Below are 19,084 nucleotides of genomic sequence, written 5' to 3'. Positions count from 1 at the left end.
ATTACCCAGCCCCGGGTATTTCTTTTACAGCAATGCAAAATGGACCAACACGAGGGCACTTACTATGAATGGAGCTTGCAGGACTAGAAGTTGCTCTGGGCGAGTGAGTGGTGAGTGAATGTAAAGGCCTAGGAGGCCTGGGACATTGCTGTACACTACTGTAGACTTCAAAAACACTGTCTACTTAGGCTACATTAAATTTGTAAAACAAAAACTTTTCTTTCTTCAACAATAAATTAACCTTAGCTTACTGTAACTTTTTTACTTCATAAATTTTTTGATTTTTTAAACTTTCTGACTCTTTTGTAATAACACTTAGTTTAAAACACAAACACACTATATTCCTGTACAAAAATATTTTCTTTCTTTATAGCCTTATTCTATAAGCTGTTTTTTATTTTTTAATTATTTTTTACTTTTTAAACTTTTTTTGTTAAAAACTAAGACACAAACACACACATTAGCATAGGACTGACTACATAGGATCAGGATCATCAAAATGTCACTAGGTGAATTTCTCAGGTCCTTTATAATCTTATGGGACCACCATTGTATATGCAGTCTGTCACTGACTGAAACATTATTATGCAGTATATGACTGTATATATCTGACAAAAGATCTGTATTGGGAATACATAAACAACTCAATAATTTAAAAAAATCAAACAGCTCATTTTTCCAAAATAAGCAAAACACATTTCACACAAGATATACAAATGGCCAATAGGGGCATGGAAAACATACTCGACATCATAATTCATCTGGGAAATGCAAGTTAAAACCATAATGAGATACCAGTATATACTCACTAAAATGGCTAAAATGTGTAAGTCTGCCCGTAACAAGTACTGGTATAGACATGGGCCAAATAGAACTCTCAACATCACTGGTAGGACTATAAAATGGTATAACCATTTTGAAAAATTATGTGGCAGTCTTTTACAAACTTAAACATACACTTACCATTTACCATTTGATGGGGCGGGGGTGTCTGAAGTCTAAATTTGGCTCTTTTACTTTTAAAAGATTAAAAATATTTTAGTCAAAACAATTTCCACACACTAGATAGCATTAAGAAGTAATAGTACAATAAAATATAAGGAAATTAAAGCAAGAAAATGGAAAAAGTAGGTTTGCATGAGGTATTAGTTTTCTATTGCATAACAAATTACCACAAACAAAACAACACGTATTTATTATCTCAAAGTTTCTGAGTCAGGAATTCAAGCACAGCTTATAGCTGGGTCTGCTGCTTAGGGTCTTACGGGCTGTAATCAAGGTGTCTCCTGAGCTATGTTCTCATATAGAGACTGGATTCAGGAAGAATCCACTTCTAAGCTCATTCATGTAATTGGCAGAATTCATTTCCATGTGGCTGTAGGATTGAGGGCCCTATCTTCTTGCTGCTTATTGCTCCTAGAAACTAGCCAATGTCCCTTGTCATGTGGGCTTTGCCAGCATGGCTGCTTACTTCATCAATCAGTATGGAGAATCTCTATGCTGAGTCTACGACCTACTTTTGGACTGTAATAGTTACAAAAGTGACATCCCATCATCTTTGCCACGTTCTGTTGATGAGAAGCAAGCCACAAGTACTGCCTACACTCAGGAGAGTATGATTACACAAAAGCAAGAAACATCAAGAGGGGGAGAATATGGGGCTTAGCTTGAGCATGTCCCCCATACATGACTATGAAGAAGATTCATCAACAAATAATACCCAAACTGGTATCTATACACTACTTTAAGACCACCACACATGAAGGTTTAGTCTGAACAAACTGCTCTTTTTGGTTTTCTTTGTAATACTCCAGCACTGAAAAGATTAAAGATCTTAAGAAATGTCATATGGCCCTAGACATTGCTTTAAGAGATGGTAAAAAAAAAAAAAAAAAAAACCCTGCAATATAAGCGAAAGCAATTTATAAGATAATATTAAAATATTATGTAATATCTTCACTGACAATGACAACATATCATAAGACCTCATTACAACATTTGATACGTAAAATTCATGGTTTATTTTTAAATCTGTATACTGCTTTAAGAATATTTTTGGCCAATTCCAATTTCTACTGCCACGGTAGAACAAATGTCCTCTACCTAGAAATTAATTTTTTTAAAACCTAAGAAATAAAATCACTCAACAAAGTCTGTTTTATTTGGCATCGTGTCAAAAGAACGCAATTTTAGAGAAAACTTTGATTATAATGTAGTGATTTTGCTGAAATAAAGCCAAAGAAAAGTACAGACATTTTAACGATGTATGAATTTGCCTATATTGCTCATTCAAGCAGATGAACACCTACATATGTGCAGTATTAATTCAACTGTCATCTTTGCTATTTTGCTGATTTTCAATCATATAAAAATTGATAATGAAACTGGTTGTAACATCTGCCTCGTTCCATCATAAATGAGTTGGGTTTTTTTTTTTCCTTTAATCTTTAAATGCATTCATTTTACATTTGGATGAGATATGACTTTTTTTTAACTGTCTGTTAAACAGTTTTGGAAGTCTTCCACCAAAATACCCTACCAATTCACCTGACAGAGTCACATCAGAGCAGTACGACTCATGTGGGCTGCCCATGCACATCGGTTCTTGGCTGCGATAAGTAAATCTGAAGTGACAATCTGAAGTTGGCTCCCAGATGTAAATCCACAGTTTGCTGAATTTCCACTATTTTAATTTTAATTTTCCTCTGTATAACTGGGTTTTGTTTGACATTTGTTAATGACTAAGTTACTCCCACTGGTGGCAGCAATGACTGGCACATTGATTTTATGGTCTGACCAATCCCAGATATATACCTAAGAGAAATGAAAACATATTCCCATTAAAAAAAACTTACACATGAACAATCATAGCAGCTTTATTCATAATATCCCAAAACAGGAAAAAACTCAAATATCCATCAAACACATAGCAGTACAGTCACACAAGGAAATACTAATCATTAAAAGGACAGGAGTACTAAAACATGGAGGGAGCCAGATACAAACGAACATATATTCTATGATTTTCATTTATATGAAATTTTACAAAAAGCAAAACTATAGTGCCAAAAAGCAGATCAGTGGTTGCATGGGGTCAAGAGGGAGAAGATGGGATTGACTGCAAAACTACACAAGGAATACTTTGAGGTAATGAAAACGTTCTACATATTAATTACAGTGATAGTTACATGGGGGGGTATATGTATATGTCAAAATTCATCAAACAAATCTTTTTGAGGACCCCAGTTTATTTCTACAGGCTATCAATGATTACTGAATTAGAAATGGAAACCAAGCCCAGGCGCAGTGGCTCACGCCTGTAATCCCAGTACTTTGAGAGGCCAAGGCAGGAGGATCACTTCAGACTAGGTGTTCAAGACCAGCCTGAACAACATAGCAAGACCCTGTTACTAAAAAAAAAAATTTTAAATTAGCTGGGCATGGTGGTGCACACCTGTTGTCCCAGCTACTTGGGAGGCTGAGGCAGGAGGATCACTTGAGCCCAGGAGTTTGAGGGTGCCATGAAGTATGATGACACCACTGCACTCTGGCCTGGGCAACAGAGCGAGACCCTGTCTCCCTCCCCAAAACAAAAGAAAAGAAAAGAAAACTGAGACATTAAAATAATGCATTGCACATTAATAACATCTTCTTAGTATTATTATAAAATTAATTCTGACCTTGAGGACCCCCTAAAACCTGTCCTCAAGTAAAGCATAAGTTTGTTGCAAAATACGAAGACTAATGAAGGACAAAATTTGGAATGTAAATTGTGTTTGACATGGTTTACAATACCCCAGTCTGAAAAGCGATGAACTGGTTAAAATCTCAGCGAAGTCTGCTCAATTTTGGCAAGTCAGTCTCCTTGGTTTACTGTTTGCTGCCTTCAACTACAGTATTAAAGGTTATTCTTTTTTCTGTGTAATATGCCTAAACAGCAAATATTTTGTGTCTTGCTAGAAAAGTTTTCTGTGCTTTATGCTGATTTATTATGCCCTTAGTTATTTAAGAAAACAAAAACTTATGGTTCCTCGTGAAAAACTATGGTTATTGAAAATTGTGTTACCTTCTATGTTTATTTTTAAATGTTTTATCATCATTTTGGTTAAATAAGTAACCAGGTACTACTTCTCAAGCACCAACAATCCTATCTTAAGTGTCTGCATTAACAACTCTTTAAAGTTTTGCCTTCCCAAAATCAGATCCTAAATATAGATTATAATAAAATAAAGCTTTCAATATATTTTTAATGCCTAAAACTATCTCTGAGATATCCCAGAGCATCACTGGGAAAAACACAAGGATGTGTTCTTTCATCTTTTTAGAGAGGTGCTAAAACAATTAGGTTTACTTGATATTTTATTATTGATGAATTTCGTGGGAAAAGTTGTCTAATCAGAAGAGATGCTCAGCCTTCCTTAGGTTAAATTTGTACAGGTAAAATGCTGTTAATATAAATATTCTGGAAATTGCATGGTTAATGGGAAGTTATTAGACATTTGTCAATGCCCTCATTATCTATAATATGTTTCTGTTTATAAGTCCTGACAGTGCTGTGCCAGATTTTAGGACAATAGTTTAGTGTTTTCAACCTTAATTTCAGTTATTATCTAAAATACTTAGTAACAATCTTATTATAAAAATTTGAATCTAGTCTCTTCTGGGTCAGTGGAGTTTTAGAAAAATATAGATGTCTAGGACTTACTCCAAACACACTAAGTATATTCTTAGTATGTTCTTGGTATGTGTAACATGCTATTAGATTATTATATGCTACACATTAAGATTTTTTCTCCTGTAAAAATTATGTTCACCCACATTTTATAAATCTGATATAACATTCATTGTCTTCTTTGAAAAAAACTACTCTTAGAGACATTTTGCTATTAGTAATAAATTAACCACAGGCATTTTAAGTCTCTGTGATCTACAAACAGATTCTGTTTTATACTGATACTTGTGTGAAGGCTCTGCAATCAACTAGAAGCCAGAGTCTGTATCTTCAACAAAGGACTGCCTCAGAGCTCCATGGAAAAGGACTGTAGTAGGTATTTAAAAACTACTGACACATCAAAGAATAGACTCTTGGATACAGCTTCCAACGGCATCACTTGGAAAACTGGACAACTTCCAGATCATTCCAGTGGACTGAGTCAGAATTTACAGAACTTTTTTTAGTTGAGAAGCAGACTACTAACCTAAGACCTAGTGAAATAATTACACAGGACTGAATAAACAGATGAGGGATGACTGTAGTTATTTGTTTGAAATGCTGTTTTAATGTCCATTTTCTAAATATATAAGAGAATCCATTCTCTTTCTCCTTAAGCTATCTATAACCGTTAACAATTTAGTAAATTTTGCTCTTGTAAAATAAGACACTCCTAAATCACAGCTGATTCTACTGACCCTCCCTCCAACCCAGAATTGAGAAAGTCTTCCTGAGTCTCTTTACTTTTCAAGGCAATAGTAAATTTGTATAGGTTTAATAAGAACCTGTTCTCTGCTTTACCAGAACATAATTGTGAAAAATGGTTGTACAGCCAATGGCTTGCCTGAAATGTCACATTTGAGAATGATGACGCTCATTTAATGAGGTATAACAAGGCACTTTTAAGGAACTATGGTTGACTATATAGAGTCGATACTTACACCCCACCCCCCTAGGAAAACTGGCCTGATACCTGCCTTTACAGGGTCCAGTCTTACAGATGGTAAGGAAGATCACTCCCTGGCAGGCCCTTAGGATATGCTGGGGACCTTCAAAAGACAGGAATTCACCCAAAATTATAGGTACTGCAGGTGAAATCTGATGGAAAGTTTCTTAGGCTTGACTTCCTAGTCTCAAAATACAAATAACTAAGGCCGTTAAGAAGTCCAATCTGAGATTCTTTGCAAAGCAAACTTAAGAAAGCCTTGTGATAAATTAACATTCTTGCTATACTATGCAAATAATCAAGCCAGACCTAATGAGACCACCCTTATTTTATAATCAAAAACATCTGAGATTTTACATCTGTGATCTTAGCCAAAAGGCTGAAAAGCAATGTGAGATTATTTTAGATGAAAAGTTTAAGGACTATATGGAAATTTGGAAAAAGCAAAACATAGTGGGGGAAAGATTACTGGGTACTTCCAATGGAAAACTATGTACTGTTTAGAGAATACTCTTCTGGTTTATTTGGTTCTAGTCTTTTATTGCCTTTGAGCTATTTTACAACTCTATTAAGTTACAGATAACTGATGGCGATGCAAAATTCTTATCTACACACATGCCAATAAATTCTGTATAGTGGAAGTTCAACTGACTTCCTTTCTCCCCATGGAAAAATGCAATTTTGTAACCATTAATAAATTCATTTCAACATTCTTTTACTCCATATAAATTTGTGCTTCTTTCACCTCTTCTTTGAACTGGCTGTTATATCCACCAGGTTCCCTTATTAATAATAAGTTAATGCATCTATTTTTAAAAAAATCAATACCTTTACACATATATTTTTAATTTGTTTTTATGAAACTATATATCTAGAGGTAGGAAGATACAACACATTTATTTTTACAATTTGTTAGCTCTATTTAAAATTATTGAACATTTATACCTTTATTTGTGACAGACCATACCCATGTTTGGAACAGGCCCAAATGGTTGCCTACAATGTGTTAAACTCTATTCTAGGCCCTGGGAATAAAATGCTATACCACACAACATGGTCCTGACCTCACGGAGCTTACCACCTGCTATGGACTTAACTGTGTCTCCCCAATATTCATATGTTGAAGCCTTAACCCCCAACTTGACTATATTTGGAAATAGGGTCTTTAGGAAGTAATTATGGTTAAATGAAATCACACAGGTGGTGCTTTAATCCTATAGGGCTAGTGGCCTTAGAAGAAGATGACAGAAAATCTACCCCTCCACCCATGGGCACATGTACCAAGGAAAGGCCATATGAGCACACAGCAAGAAGGCCACTGTCTGTACGCCAGGAAGAAAGCCCTTACCAGACACTCACCATGGTGACACCTTGATCTTAGACTTCTAGCCTCCAGAACTATGGGAAAAAACTCTGTTGTTTAAGCCACTCAGCCTGTGGTATTTGGTTATGGCTGCCCGAGCAGACTAACACACCATGCAAGGGGAGAAGACAGACAAATAATTCTTTATTTATAATTGATGTAAGAGCTATAAAGGAAAAGTACAGAATTTAATGAAAGTATGTTCTGGGAAACCCAACTTAGTCTAGGGACAGCAAAGTATGTGCATAGTCAGAAAAGCCTTTCATAAGGTAGAACAATGTAAGCTGAGACTTGAAAGATAAGCAGGAACTGGACTGGTATAGATGGGGGAAAGAACATCCCAGGCACAGGGAACATAGTGTGTAAAACATGGAGACAAAGATAGGAACCAGATAGTGCAGATTATCAGATGTGACCCCTAAGAGTAATAAAAAATTCACTGAAGAAGTTTAAACATCTAATAATCAAATCTGCACTTTAAAAAGCTTTTCCTGGCTATTGCATAATGGATGGATAGACTGTGGGTGAGCAATCCTAGACAAAGAACTGCTGGCCAGTTAGGTTATGGCAGGAGCAGAGGCAACAGATTACAAAGGCTGGCACTATGCGGACATACCAGTGGCAGCAGAAAGAAAGAAAGGTAATTAAGAGATATTTGAGAGGAATAATATATAAGATTTACGAGGGAGAGGAAGAGCAAGGCAACAAGAATAAGTTTTCTATCTTGAGGAAGTGGTACCATTTAATATGCTAGAGAATAAGAGGGGAGCCGGTTATTGAGAAAGACAATGACTTTAGTTTCATAGATGCTAAAGTTGATATGTCTGAAATGCCCAAGTAAATTACAGTGACTTGACAGTTGCAAGGTCTAGAGATATAAATGTGGGAATAATGGGCATAATAATAGCTACTCTCGACCTAAAAGTAACAAAAATAGGCTCTTAGGAATTTCAGTTCCTGTGTCCACACATTCTCAGCTCACCAACAACCACGTCCATTTTTTAACAACAAAATGGTTTCTGTAGGGAAATTAGTGATAACTATGGCTCCATCCCTACCAAGCTCTGCCAAGTCCTGCCTTCCAACCAGACACATAGAGAACCTAAGTGAGATCATTTGCTATATAACACCAATTTTTAAAAGACAGGCTCTTAAAAATGTAATACAAAGCTATCACTCTAGACTTCATAGTCCTTAAAAGTACCAAAATTTCCAATTTTCAAAGTCCCACAGAAAAACTAAAGCCCCATATCCTATACCAATGATACTTCACAAAGGGTTTACTATGTGTATGTAGCAGGTGGTATCTCTTTTTAGCACATTCTCCAGAAGCACTGGGCCAGGTATCAAGTTGCATCAGAGTGGGAAAGTACATGACACTGCGTCAGTTTCACAGGGGCAGAGGTTGACACATCACATCCTTGAGCCCCAAGAACTCCTCCCTGCCCACTGCCTATTACTGCGGATACCAGACATTTACTTCCATCCAGCATCTCGTATCCAAGTCCACTGCCCAAATGAATAAGCTGACAATGCAAAAAGGAAACTATTCCCCAGGGCTCTAAGAATAAAGGCCCATGATACCAACACACACCCCACCCCATGATGGGTGCTGCTGTTACCTCTTCACTCCTACAATCCATTCTTTACCTCCACTGGCTACTCATAGCCTCTAAGAAATAAAGCAAGATATTTCATGAAATACGAAGAAAATTACCTTACATTGCAATGGGTATTAGAAACGCTTGACTTTCAGGGTAAGTAGAGACACAAACACTATTTACATCAAGCTTCCATGTAGGGCCTAGGTATTGGTGCTGAAATTCTGTTTGAAAAGAAGCAATCCTGTTTGAAAAGAATTGCCAAAAAGAGGGCCCCTCCACAGCAGTGGGCAAGAAAAACCATTCAGACCTGCTTCCATTATGAAAAAGAAAAATACAATACTCCTCTAGCTTGGGTAAACAAATAAAAATAACTTTAAAACTTCAAAATCTGGCCGGGCGCGGTGGCTCATGCCTGTAATCCTAGCACTCTAGGAGGCTGAGGCGGGTGGATCGTTTGAGCTCAGGAGTTCGAGACCAGCCTGAGCAATGAGCGAGACCCCTATCTCTACTAAAAATAGAAAGAAATTATCTGGCCAACTAAAAATATATATAGAAAAAATGAGCCGGGCATGGTGGCGCATGCCTGTAGTCCCAGCTACTCGGGAGGCTGAGGCAGCAGGATTGCTTAAGCCCAGGAGTTTGAGGTTGCTGTCAACTAGGCTGACGCCACGGCACTCACTCTAGCCTGGGCAACAGAGCAAGACTCTGTCTCAAAAAAAAAAAAAAAAAAAAAAAAAAAATCTTCAAAATCTTTGTCCACAGATATGACACTTTGAACAAAAAGTTATCAAATTCCTCAAGCCTGATATTCTAAACGAGATTTTTGAATGCATTTTTAAAAATACCCAAATGGGTTTAGATGTGAAATAGCTTTCTAAAACTGAAAATGATTTAATTTCAGGAAGCAGCATCTAAAATAAATGGCATGCGCCAGGCCAAAAGAACTTTCATATCCAACTTGCCCCGACAAAGCCCTTATCGTGGGCAAGGATGATGCTCTCATTCCTCATATTAGAATTCAGTAGCTGTCTTCCCTAATCTGACCACATCACCATATGTATAACAACATCACTCATTCCACACTCCTATTCTCTACTCAAATGTCACCTTAATGAGAAAATTAATTCCTGGACAATACAATTTAAAATTTAAAATCTCAACCTTTGCCCTATAAAAACATATGTCCTCATTATCTCTTATCTGGCTTTATTTTTCTTCATAGCATTCAGTACAATATGATATACTATAATATATACGTTTTTGTTTGTCTCTCCCTTGAACAGAATGGAAACTCCATGAGTGCAGAGATTTTGCTTTATTCACTATTATATCTCCAGTATCTAGAATAATTGCACATAATTGGAACAGAATAAATATAGTATGATGGATGCACGGAAGAATGGATTGACTTGAGTAAATGAAAAAATAAATGGAGGCAAAAAGACAAAACACAGTAACCAAATTTACCAAAAACCACCTAGAAAGCAGTACTGCCAAGACTCAAATCCAGGTCTGCCTAACTTTCAAGCCCAAGTTCTTCATTTCTATGCTACACATGCACTTACCAATTTGGAGACACTGGGGAAACTACTTATTGGATGGAAGAATGTATACTTTGTATAATGCCAAGATATCACATATGTCTAGAAATCTATGAGCTCCTGTCCATTTTAATGCAACTACCATATTACATGGAAAAAATAGAACAGCATAATAATGAGAGCCTCCAAAATTACTTATCTTCATTCATTTTACATCACTCAGCTACTTTCAAAATTATGCTAGGTTAATTAACTGAAACTAACTCTCCAAGGACAAGAACACCAAACTAGCTGCAAACTCCAAATTTCTCTCTGCCCATAAAGTATATAAGAAGTATGCCAAAGGAGATGGGCCTTATACCTGGAATGGGCATGCCATAGGATCTGCTCTAGAGAGAGCCACTCTGAAAAAGAGGCAAACAGGAACACAAATGTAATATAATACCCCTCTCTTTCTGACCAAGACTTAGAGGACAATTATAAAAACTTCTTAAACTTTCCAGACTAGGCTACAAGGGCAAGAAACAATGAGGCAAATGGGAAGTTACTCATTTTATCAACATCAGTTTCTCCACACTTACTATAAACTTTGTATTAATTAAATTTATTTCAAACACATATGTTTTGTGGTTCTTACCTCTCTGGACTCTTTATTACAAATGCTAAGCAGTACTTTGCCTCCTACTACAGACTCCAAGCAAAGATTTGCCTAGCTCTATGAAGAAAAAGTACCATGGAACTTCAATCATTTGGAGAGACTAAGCATGGAGATCAAGTAGCCAATCCCCTCATTTTACAGGTATGGCAATTCAGGTCCAGAAATAGTAGTTCTTTTTTTTGTTTTTATTGTTCAGACAGAGTCTCATTCTGTTGCCCTGAGTAGAGTGCAGTGGCGTCACGGTAGCACACTGCAACCTCCAACTCCAAGCCATTCTCCCAACTCAGCCTCTTAGAGTGCTAGGATTACAGGCGTGAGGCCCCATGCCTGGCCAGAAATGGTAGTTCTGTTTAAAGCCACACACAACTTGTTAGTGACAAAGCCTAGATTAGTATCCATGTTTCCACACTTCCTTCCAGAACTAAACTTTTTCTACTCCTCCAATTTTAGAGCTAAGAAAAGATACTGTTTGTATTGAAGAACTTCTGGCTTAAATGTAAGCTCTTCAAAATAGAAGAATTTATCTAATTGAATCTTATAACCTTAGAACTTAGACCAATGCCCAATACATAGTAGGTATTAGTGTGTATTATTGAGTGATCAATCGTTTAAATATGAGTTATTTTATCAAAAAGAAAGGGAAAGCCTATTTCTGATCCTTATTAATTAAACATTTTTAAGGCAGTTAGAGTAGACCTAACTTTAGATAACACTAAAATGACCAAAATATTCTTCTGGTATCAAATAAAAATAAGGATATGTCTCCATCTCCCTCTTCACAGTAACTCCATTCACTGGAGACACACATTTCTGGAAGAAGCTAACTGCCTCAGGCCTTAATTTATTTCACTTAAGCTTAAGAAAAGGCAAATCTCTGAGAGCTTCCAAACAGAGCAAACCAAAAGAAAAAAAGTGGCAAAAGTAGCAGAAAAATGACCAAGTATAAATATTTGCTGAATACGATGCTGAAAAGCCACTCTCTTTCAGTTATGTGTGCCCACTTGGAGTATTATCCCATTAAGAGCCCTGGTGGTGCTTTTGCCTGGTTAGGACTTTTCTGACTCATAACTTGAGTCTCTTTATATTAAACCACAATAAGCTTTCATAAACCAGCCAAAAAGTCTTCACAAAAATCTCAGAGGACAGGCCAGGCGCGGTGGCTCACGCCTGTAATCCTAGCACTCTGGGAGGCTGAGGCGGGTGGATTGCTCGAGGTCAGGAGTTTGAGACCAGCCTGAGCAATGAGCGAGGCCCCTGTCTCTACTAAAAATAGAAAGAAATTATCTGGCCAACTAAAATATATATGTAGAAAAAATTAGCCGGGCATGGTGGCGCATGCCTGTAGTCCCAGCTACTCGGGAGGCTGAGGCAGTAGGATCGCTTGAGCCCAGGAGTCTGAGGTTGCTGTGAGCTAGGCTGACGCCATGGCACTCACTCTAGCCCGGGCAACAGAGTGAGACTCTGTCTCAAAAAAAAAAAAAAAAAAAATCTCAGAGGACAAATTAGTCATTAGAGCCTTTTCTCAAAACAAAATCCTAAAATAGAAAGTAACAGAAAGAATTACTGTTTCATATGTTTTTAAAATGCATATGATGTGAACATAGAATATATATAATAAATAAATATGAATAATATTGTGTCCTCCTCCTTAATTATATCCCATGTTTCTTCAATGAAAAGTTTCAAAACCATTGTTTTATCACAACTCTACGCTCCCCAAATTTGGCTTTACTAGTAAATCACGGTAAGTGTAGGTGTGGTGTAGGTGTATAAAATACAGGTTCCTGGGGTCCAACACAGAGATTCCAATTCAATAAGTTCATACTCTGCATTTTAACAAGCATCCCATGTGATTCTGATTGGCCAAATTTCTAATAGCACTCCAAAAGAATTCTTAGAGAAAAAGCAGCCCAAGAAAATACAAGAAATTATATTCTTATATACCCTTATTAGGGACAAGGACTAATAACTTCCCCTTACCCTGAAGCCAGTGGGGGAGCGGGGACCAGGTTGAGGACCTATTTCGACCTAGTCTCCAAACTTGGCCCATCTTGTCAGAAAAGTTGGTCTCCCCCTAGCACCACATTATGGGACAGATGTAAATGCAAAGAGTTTTAATTTGAATATTCTTATCTTCTTAGCTGGAGTCTAAGAAGATAAGATTTACTAAGATTTACTTGTGTTTGGGGATTTACTAAAATTCAGTAAATCCCCAAACACAAGTATAAAATTGTGATGGATATTTATGTGGCAGCTTTTCCAAAATGCTAGGCAAAAATTGAGACAGGGAAAGAGATTTGGAGTGGGGAGGTACAGGGAAGAGGGGAAGATCTGACCTAGTGGGAGAAGTCAGCTGACCCACTGGTTTCCCTGGCCCAGATAGCAGTGCACAGGAAAAAAAAAAAAGAATTCTTGAATGGCATTCTTCCAAGTAATATTGAAAACAGTTCCCAAGAGAGATTCCTAAGCAGATCATAATCATAATCATAATGGTAATAATCATCTACTTACAAGCTGCCTCTTCTTGGAAGGCTCAACTCTTTCTGAAAAACAAAAACATACACAAGTTAGACGGAGAACCCATCTGAGTCCTGTCTGGCTATATGTCCTAGGAGATCTACAGCAATTATCTTAGTAACAGCAAAGACTAAGCATTTCTAAATGATAATCTTTTCTTTGTTTCTTAAGTTTTAGTGAAATAAACAGCAGTCGGGTTAACTATTATCTTTTATTCTTCCTTCCTAAAAAGAATGTCTCAAAGAATACTTCCAACACTTTTCCCACTAGATGGAACCATCTCCCCAGTGTAGACTCCAGGCACTCTTTGGGCCAGCCATTAACCACTGATGAATTGTAAAGGATTCACATTATCAGTGGCAAGGATACAAAGGGAATGAAATGGGAATTTTTTTTGGGGGGGGGGAGGAAGGGTATTAGAAAATATTTTAGACAAAGAAGTATAAAAATTTTTAAAAAAGTATAAAAAGTAATATAACAAAGAGATAACTACATACACTTGCAGCATGGGAAATAACCGTCATAATAAAAATTGGGGCCCCTGTAACTTGCTCCCACCAGTCCTCACTTAACAACTATTCTTAATTTGTTATTTATCTTTTTCATATGCATCTTTATATTTTATTATATAAATATTCATAAATAATTAGTGTTGTTTTAAATTATAAATACATGGTTTCATATTATATGTATTCATCTCTGCTGATGTGAGTCAATATCATGAAAACTGGGAGATATACATTTCATTTCAGTTCATTAATCTTTAGACAGTAGTCCAGTCTATTTATTTATCCATTCTCTAGTAAATGGAAATTTAATTTTCTTTGAGTCAGAGTCTCACTCTGTCACCCAGGCTACAGTGCAGTGGTGTCATCACAGCTCACTGCAGCCTCAAACTCCTGGGCTCAAGCAATCCTCCTACCTCACCCTCCCGAGTAGCTGGGACTACAGGTGGGCAATATGAAGCCCAGCTAATTTTTCTTTCTTTTTTTTTTTTAGTAGAGACACTTGCTCAGGCTGGTCTCAAACTCTTGAGTTCAAGCAATCCTTCTGCCTTGGCCTCCTAGAGTGCTAGGATTACAGGCATGACCACCTCTCTCAGCCAGAAATTTAATTTTCTTTCCATGTTTTTCTTCTCCATCAAAACAATGGCCCTTGGCCGGGCGCGGTGGCTCACGCCTGTAATCCTAGCACTCTGGGAGGCCAAGGTGGGCGGATCGTTTGAGCTCAGGAGTTCGAGACCAGCCTGAGCAAGAGCGAGACCCCATCTCTACTAAAAATAGAAAGAAATTATATGGACAGCTAAAAATATATATAGAAAAAATTAGCCGGGCATGGTGGTGCATGCCTGTAGTCCCAGCTACTCGGGAGGCTGAGGCAGTAGGATCGCCTGAGCTCAGGAGTTTGAGGTTGCTGTGAGCTAGGCTGACGCCACGGCACTCACTCTAGCCTGGGCAACAGAGTGAGACTCTGTCTCAAAAAAAAAAAACAATGCCCCATAAACATTCTTGTACTTATTTCCTAGTGCACATGTACAGAAAGTTTCTTGGAAGTATACACTTAGATATGGAACTGCTGAGTCATAAAGTGTCAGATATTCCAAATTGCTTCCCAAAAATTGTACCAATTTACCCTCCCTCTCCAACATTTTGTAAGTGTTCTTTTCTTTAATACCATTTACTAACTGGTCATAAGAGGACCATTATCCCCAAATGCAAACATCTCCTCAGCTCTGGTAACAAACGAACCTGCTAAGATGCACAAAAATCTGCCTTTGCCATGTAGTAAATTCACCACTACTATCATTCTGGGCATTGCAGTGTTTTACCACCACTTATTGACACTTAAGCATAAATTGATCTGGAGGTCAGGAGCCCAGGGTGAAACCAGTATACATATAGGATGGTACTCCTATGTAATTCTAACATACTTCACTCTTCTTGACCACTTGCTTGTTCTATTAAATTTCCAGGGCATCACCTTGAGAACAGGTTACATGACAGAGTATTTATGTTATACAATTAAGAAATGTGGGAAAGAGCACAAAATTTGAAGTTCAGAAAACTAGGTTCATGTCATGGCTCAATAACATGTAACTGTGTGGTGACCTGGGATCTTACCTACCTCAAAGGCTTAGATACAGTGGTTGTAAAGGTCAAATAAAATAATGCATATGAAAGTATTTTATTCTATAAATGATAGGTCTTATTATCAAATGAGTTTGAGGAACAGCAAAGACAGCTTGATAATACTAACAGGATATTTCTACATGATGAAAAGAACCCAGGGCTCAGAATTAGAAAAATATTTAACATAATTCTGAGCAGGGCATGGTGGCATGTGCCTGTAATCCTAGCACTCTGGGAGACTGAGGCAGGAGGTTCATTTGAGCCCAGGAGTTCGATACCATCACAGTCTCAAAAACAAAACAAAACAAAATAAATAATTCTGCTATTCACTTTCTCATAAAATCTTCACTCGTCATTAAATCTTTCTAAATCTCATTTTTCTTACCTGCACACCTGTTATAAAAATACCTACTTTGTTTATCTCACAAAAGTTACCCTAAGGCTAGAATACAAAAATACATTTAAAAGTTTAAGGTGAGACACTTTGGGTTATCATTAGTGATGAGAAATTGCATTTTTCTAATCTGACCCACCACCAGCAAAGCTCTACAGCTAATGTATGAGGATTAGTCTCCAAAAACTAACCTCCCCTCCAACACACCGCCTCCCCATCACTCTACCCCCAACACTCAAGGAATATATTGTTTTAACAGTCTCTATAATTTTATTACCGATTGTTTCCCTCAAAGTGAAGCACTTTGATATTTCCTGCCAAAAATGATACTTTCCAGAGAGCTTTAAATAATATATGACTGTATTAAGCAAAATAAAAGATCTTGAACTATAAAATGAAGTTGCAAAGCCGTACATACTAAATCCTAAATAACCATTCACTGCCTTTCAGTTGTCCACAAAGCAAACTTATAAAGGTATTACATAAAAAATGACATGGTGTCATTCACATAGACCCATGAGGAATTACTGCCTATATGCATTACTCATTATTCACAATGACTAAAGCCATAAAATATTTCCAAAGAAAAGGCAAAGGTCAAGTGTCCAAAGGCAGTAATCACTACCCCCACAAGTAAATATGCAAGCCAAGAGTCACAAGGCTGTGCTTGTCCTTTATGTCAGCTGTCACCAAAACTGAGATTACTATGGTTCAAAGCTGTCTCTGCCTATGGTAGCTCACTCCCTAGGCTTCCCTCACACTTTCTATGGAATTCTCACTCATACACACATGCACACACACACACACACACACACACGTAATTATTCCTCTTCTCACTGCAATAGCAGCACTCTCCCTGGAGAAGGAAATTAACAGGCTCCAAGAAACGTATCTCAATCTTCTACTCCATTGGAAGTAGACAGACGGTTGGGTTTTGGAGACAAATAACTTTTCAACTAACATTTAAAATCAAGGAGGGGAAAAAAAAGGCATTCTCTACCACTAAAAGACTACATGTCTCTCAATATAACTCATAATTAAACCCACATAGTGTGACTAACATAAATAACACTGCTTGGGGTGAGGGTAGGAGTGGAGAACAACATTCCAGGGCCTACTCAGAATCCACTGCTGATGACAACACCACTGTCCAAAGACAAACTTACAACAAGATTGAACTGACTTTTATTTGCAATTCTAGAATCAGGTAACATCTCATTCTACAAAACAGAATGGGTGTTCTACTGAGCTGAGCATAGGCAGTTGGATTTAGAGGCAAAAAAAAAGGGCTGAAGAAAGCAAAAACAAGGAACAAAAAGGGGCCATTTCAAACTCACTTTCCTTATAGGATTAAAACAGAGGGAACTTTCCTATCATGCTGGCTCAGGTAAACTGGGTCCACTCTGTTTGCTCTCCATCTCCTGGGCTTTGTTGTCATTGTTGTTGTTTTAATTGGCCTGTTTCAGCAGGAGTGACTCCATTCTGGTTTGGTTTGCTTTGCTTTGGTCCGGTCTGCTGGGGCCTGGTGCAGAAGCCTAGCCCAAAATAATGGCCTCCCATAAATTTTGTTTAACACCATCCTATACTTTAGTTTCCCAGTGGATTAAAGAAGACAACAAATATTTTTTAACTATTTAATGGAATGCAATTAAATTCAGAAAAGTACACATAAGCATATGATTATAATTTTTACAAACTAAACACACTAGTATAACCAACAGCCAGAACAAAGAAAACAAATATTACCATCAACCCAAAAGCTTCCTCCTGCTCCCTCTTCTAGCCGCTACGTCCACTCCCCTAGGAAAACCATCATCTTGATTTCTAACTTCATAGATCAGTTTTGCTGTTTTGATAATTTATTTAAATGGAATATACAGTATATACTCTTGTGTGTAGCACTTGTATTCAACATGTCTAATTTGAATACCGGAAGGCAAAAACTCAACACAAAAGTTATAATAATTGATGAGATTATAGCTAAAAAATTTGTAAAGCCCCTGACAGAAATGAATGCGTATACATAGGAAGCACAATGTATCCCAAGAAGGATTTTATTTTTTTTTAAATCAAGACTAGGTAAATGGTAATAATACTGAAAAACACCAAAGACAAAAAGAGCTTAAGAGCCACAGAATAAGATCCATAAAACTTCAAAAGCATGACAATTACATTGGCAGTATATTTCTCAATAGTAATGATGGAAAACAAGAGAGCTCAATAGTACGTACAAAGTGTAAGAGAAATGACTACAAACATAAAATTATATACCCAGATAAACTACCTTGCAAGGTCAAAGACAAAATAAAGACATTTAACCAAACATAAGTATTTACTAGCAACATACCTATACTACAGGATGTCTATATGATGTACTTTAGGAAGAAAAAAAACAGTCCCAGAAGGGAATTTAAGATCCAAAAAGGAATATTGAGTAAGAAAACTAGTAAATGTATGAAGATCTCGATAAACACGGACTGTATAAAATAACAACAATAATAGAAATATCTAATATGTAGAGCTTTTTAAAAAAGAAAGAACTATAATGCTTGGCAAAAATAGTATGTAAGTCTGGAGGAGGTAATAAGAGGCAAGTCCTTTATGTTGTTCCAGAGGGGAATTAATTAAAAGTATGATTTTGTTCTAATACATCAGTAGAGTTAGAAAAAGAAAATAAGAAAACAAAAACATTCTATATTTTGGCAAAAAAAGAAAAGAGGCAGTAAGATATGGAAATGCAGGACACGGAATACAAGAAATAATATGGCAGAAACAAGTTCAAATATATCATTAATCACAATAAATGTAAATAGGCCGGGCGCGGTGGCTCACGCCTGTAATCCTAGCACTCTGGGAGGCCGAGGCGGGTGGATTGCTCAAGGTCAGGAGTTTGAGACCAGCCTGAGCGAGACCCCGTCTCTACTAAAAATAGAAAGACATTATATGGACAACTAAAAAAAATCTATATAGAAAAAATTAGCCGGGCATAGTGGCGCATGCCTGTAGTCCCAGCTACTCGGGAGGCTGAGGCAGTAGGATCGCTTAAGCCGAGGAGTCTGAGGTTGCTGTGAGCTAAGCTGACGCCACGGCACTCACTCTAGCCTGGGCAACAAAGTGAGACTCTGTCTCAACAAACAAAAAAATAAATAAATAAATAAATAAATGTAAATAGACAAATTTACCATTACAGACAGGATTTTTTTTTAAAACCTACCATATGT

The 19,084-nt window shown here is 37.1% G+C and overlaps 1 protein-coding gene across 2 annotated transcripts in view; it reads right to left on the bottom strand.

Annotated features, from left to right (window-relative positions):
* The window catches only part of MAST2 (microtubule associated serine/threonine kinase 2), a 196,910-nt gene that overhangs the window by 102,130 nt on the left and 75,696 nt on the right, over positions 1-19,084 (bottom strand). For both annotated transcript variants that reach the window (XM_069479909.1, XM_069479908.1), the window contains exon 4: positions 13,335-13,366. In XM_069479909.1, coding sequence (XP_069336010.1) covers positions 13,335-13,366 — 32 coding nt within the window. The remainder of the gene's footprint in view (positions 1-13,334; positions 13,367-19,084) is intronic.

The sequence above is a fragment of the Eulemur rufifrons genome, chromosome 8 (genome assembly GCF_041146395.1).
Source record: "Eulemur rufifrons isolate Redbay chromosome 8, OSU_ERuf_1, whole genome shotgun sequence".
NCBI lineage: Eukaryota > Metazoa > Chordata > Mammalia > Primates > Lemuridae > Eulemur > Eulemur rufifrons.
This window is presented reverse-complemented; position numbering and strand designations above follow the sequence as displayed.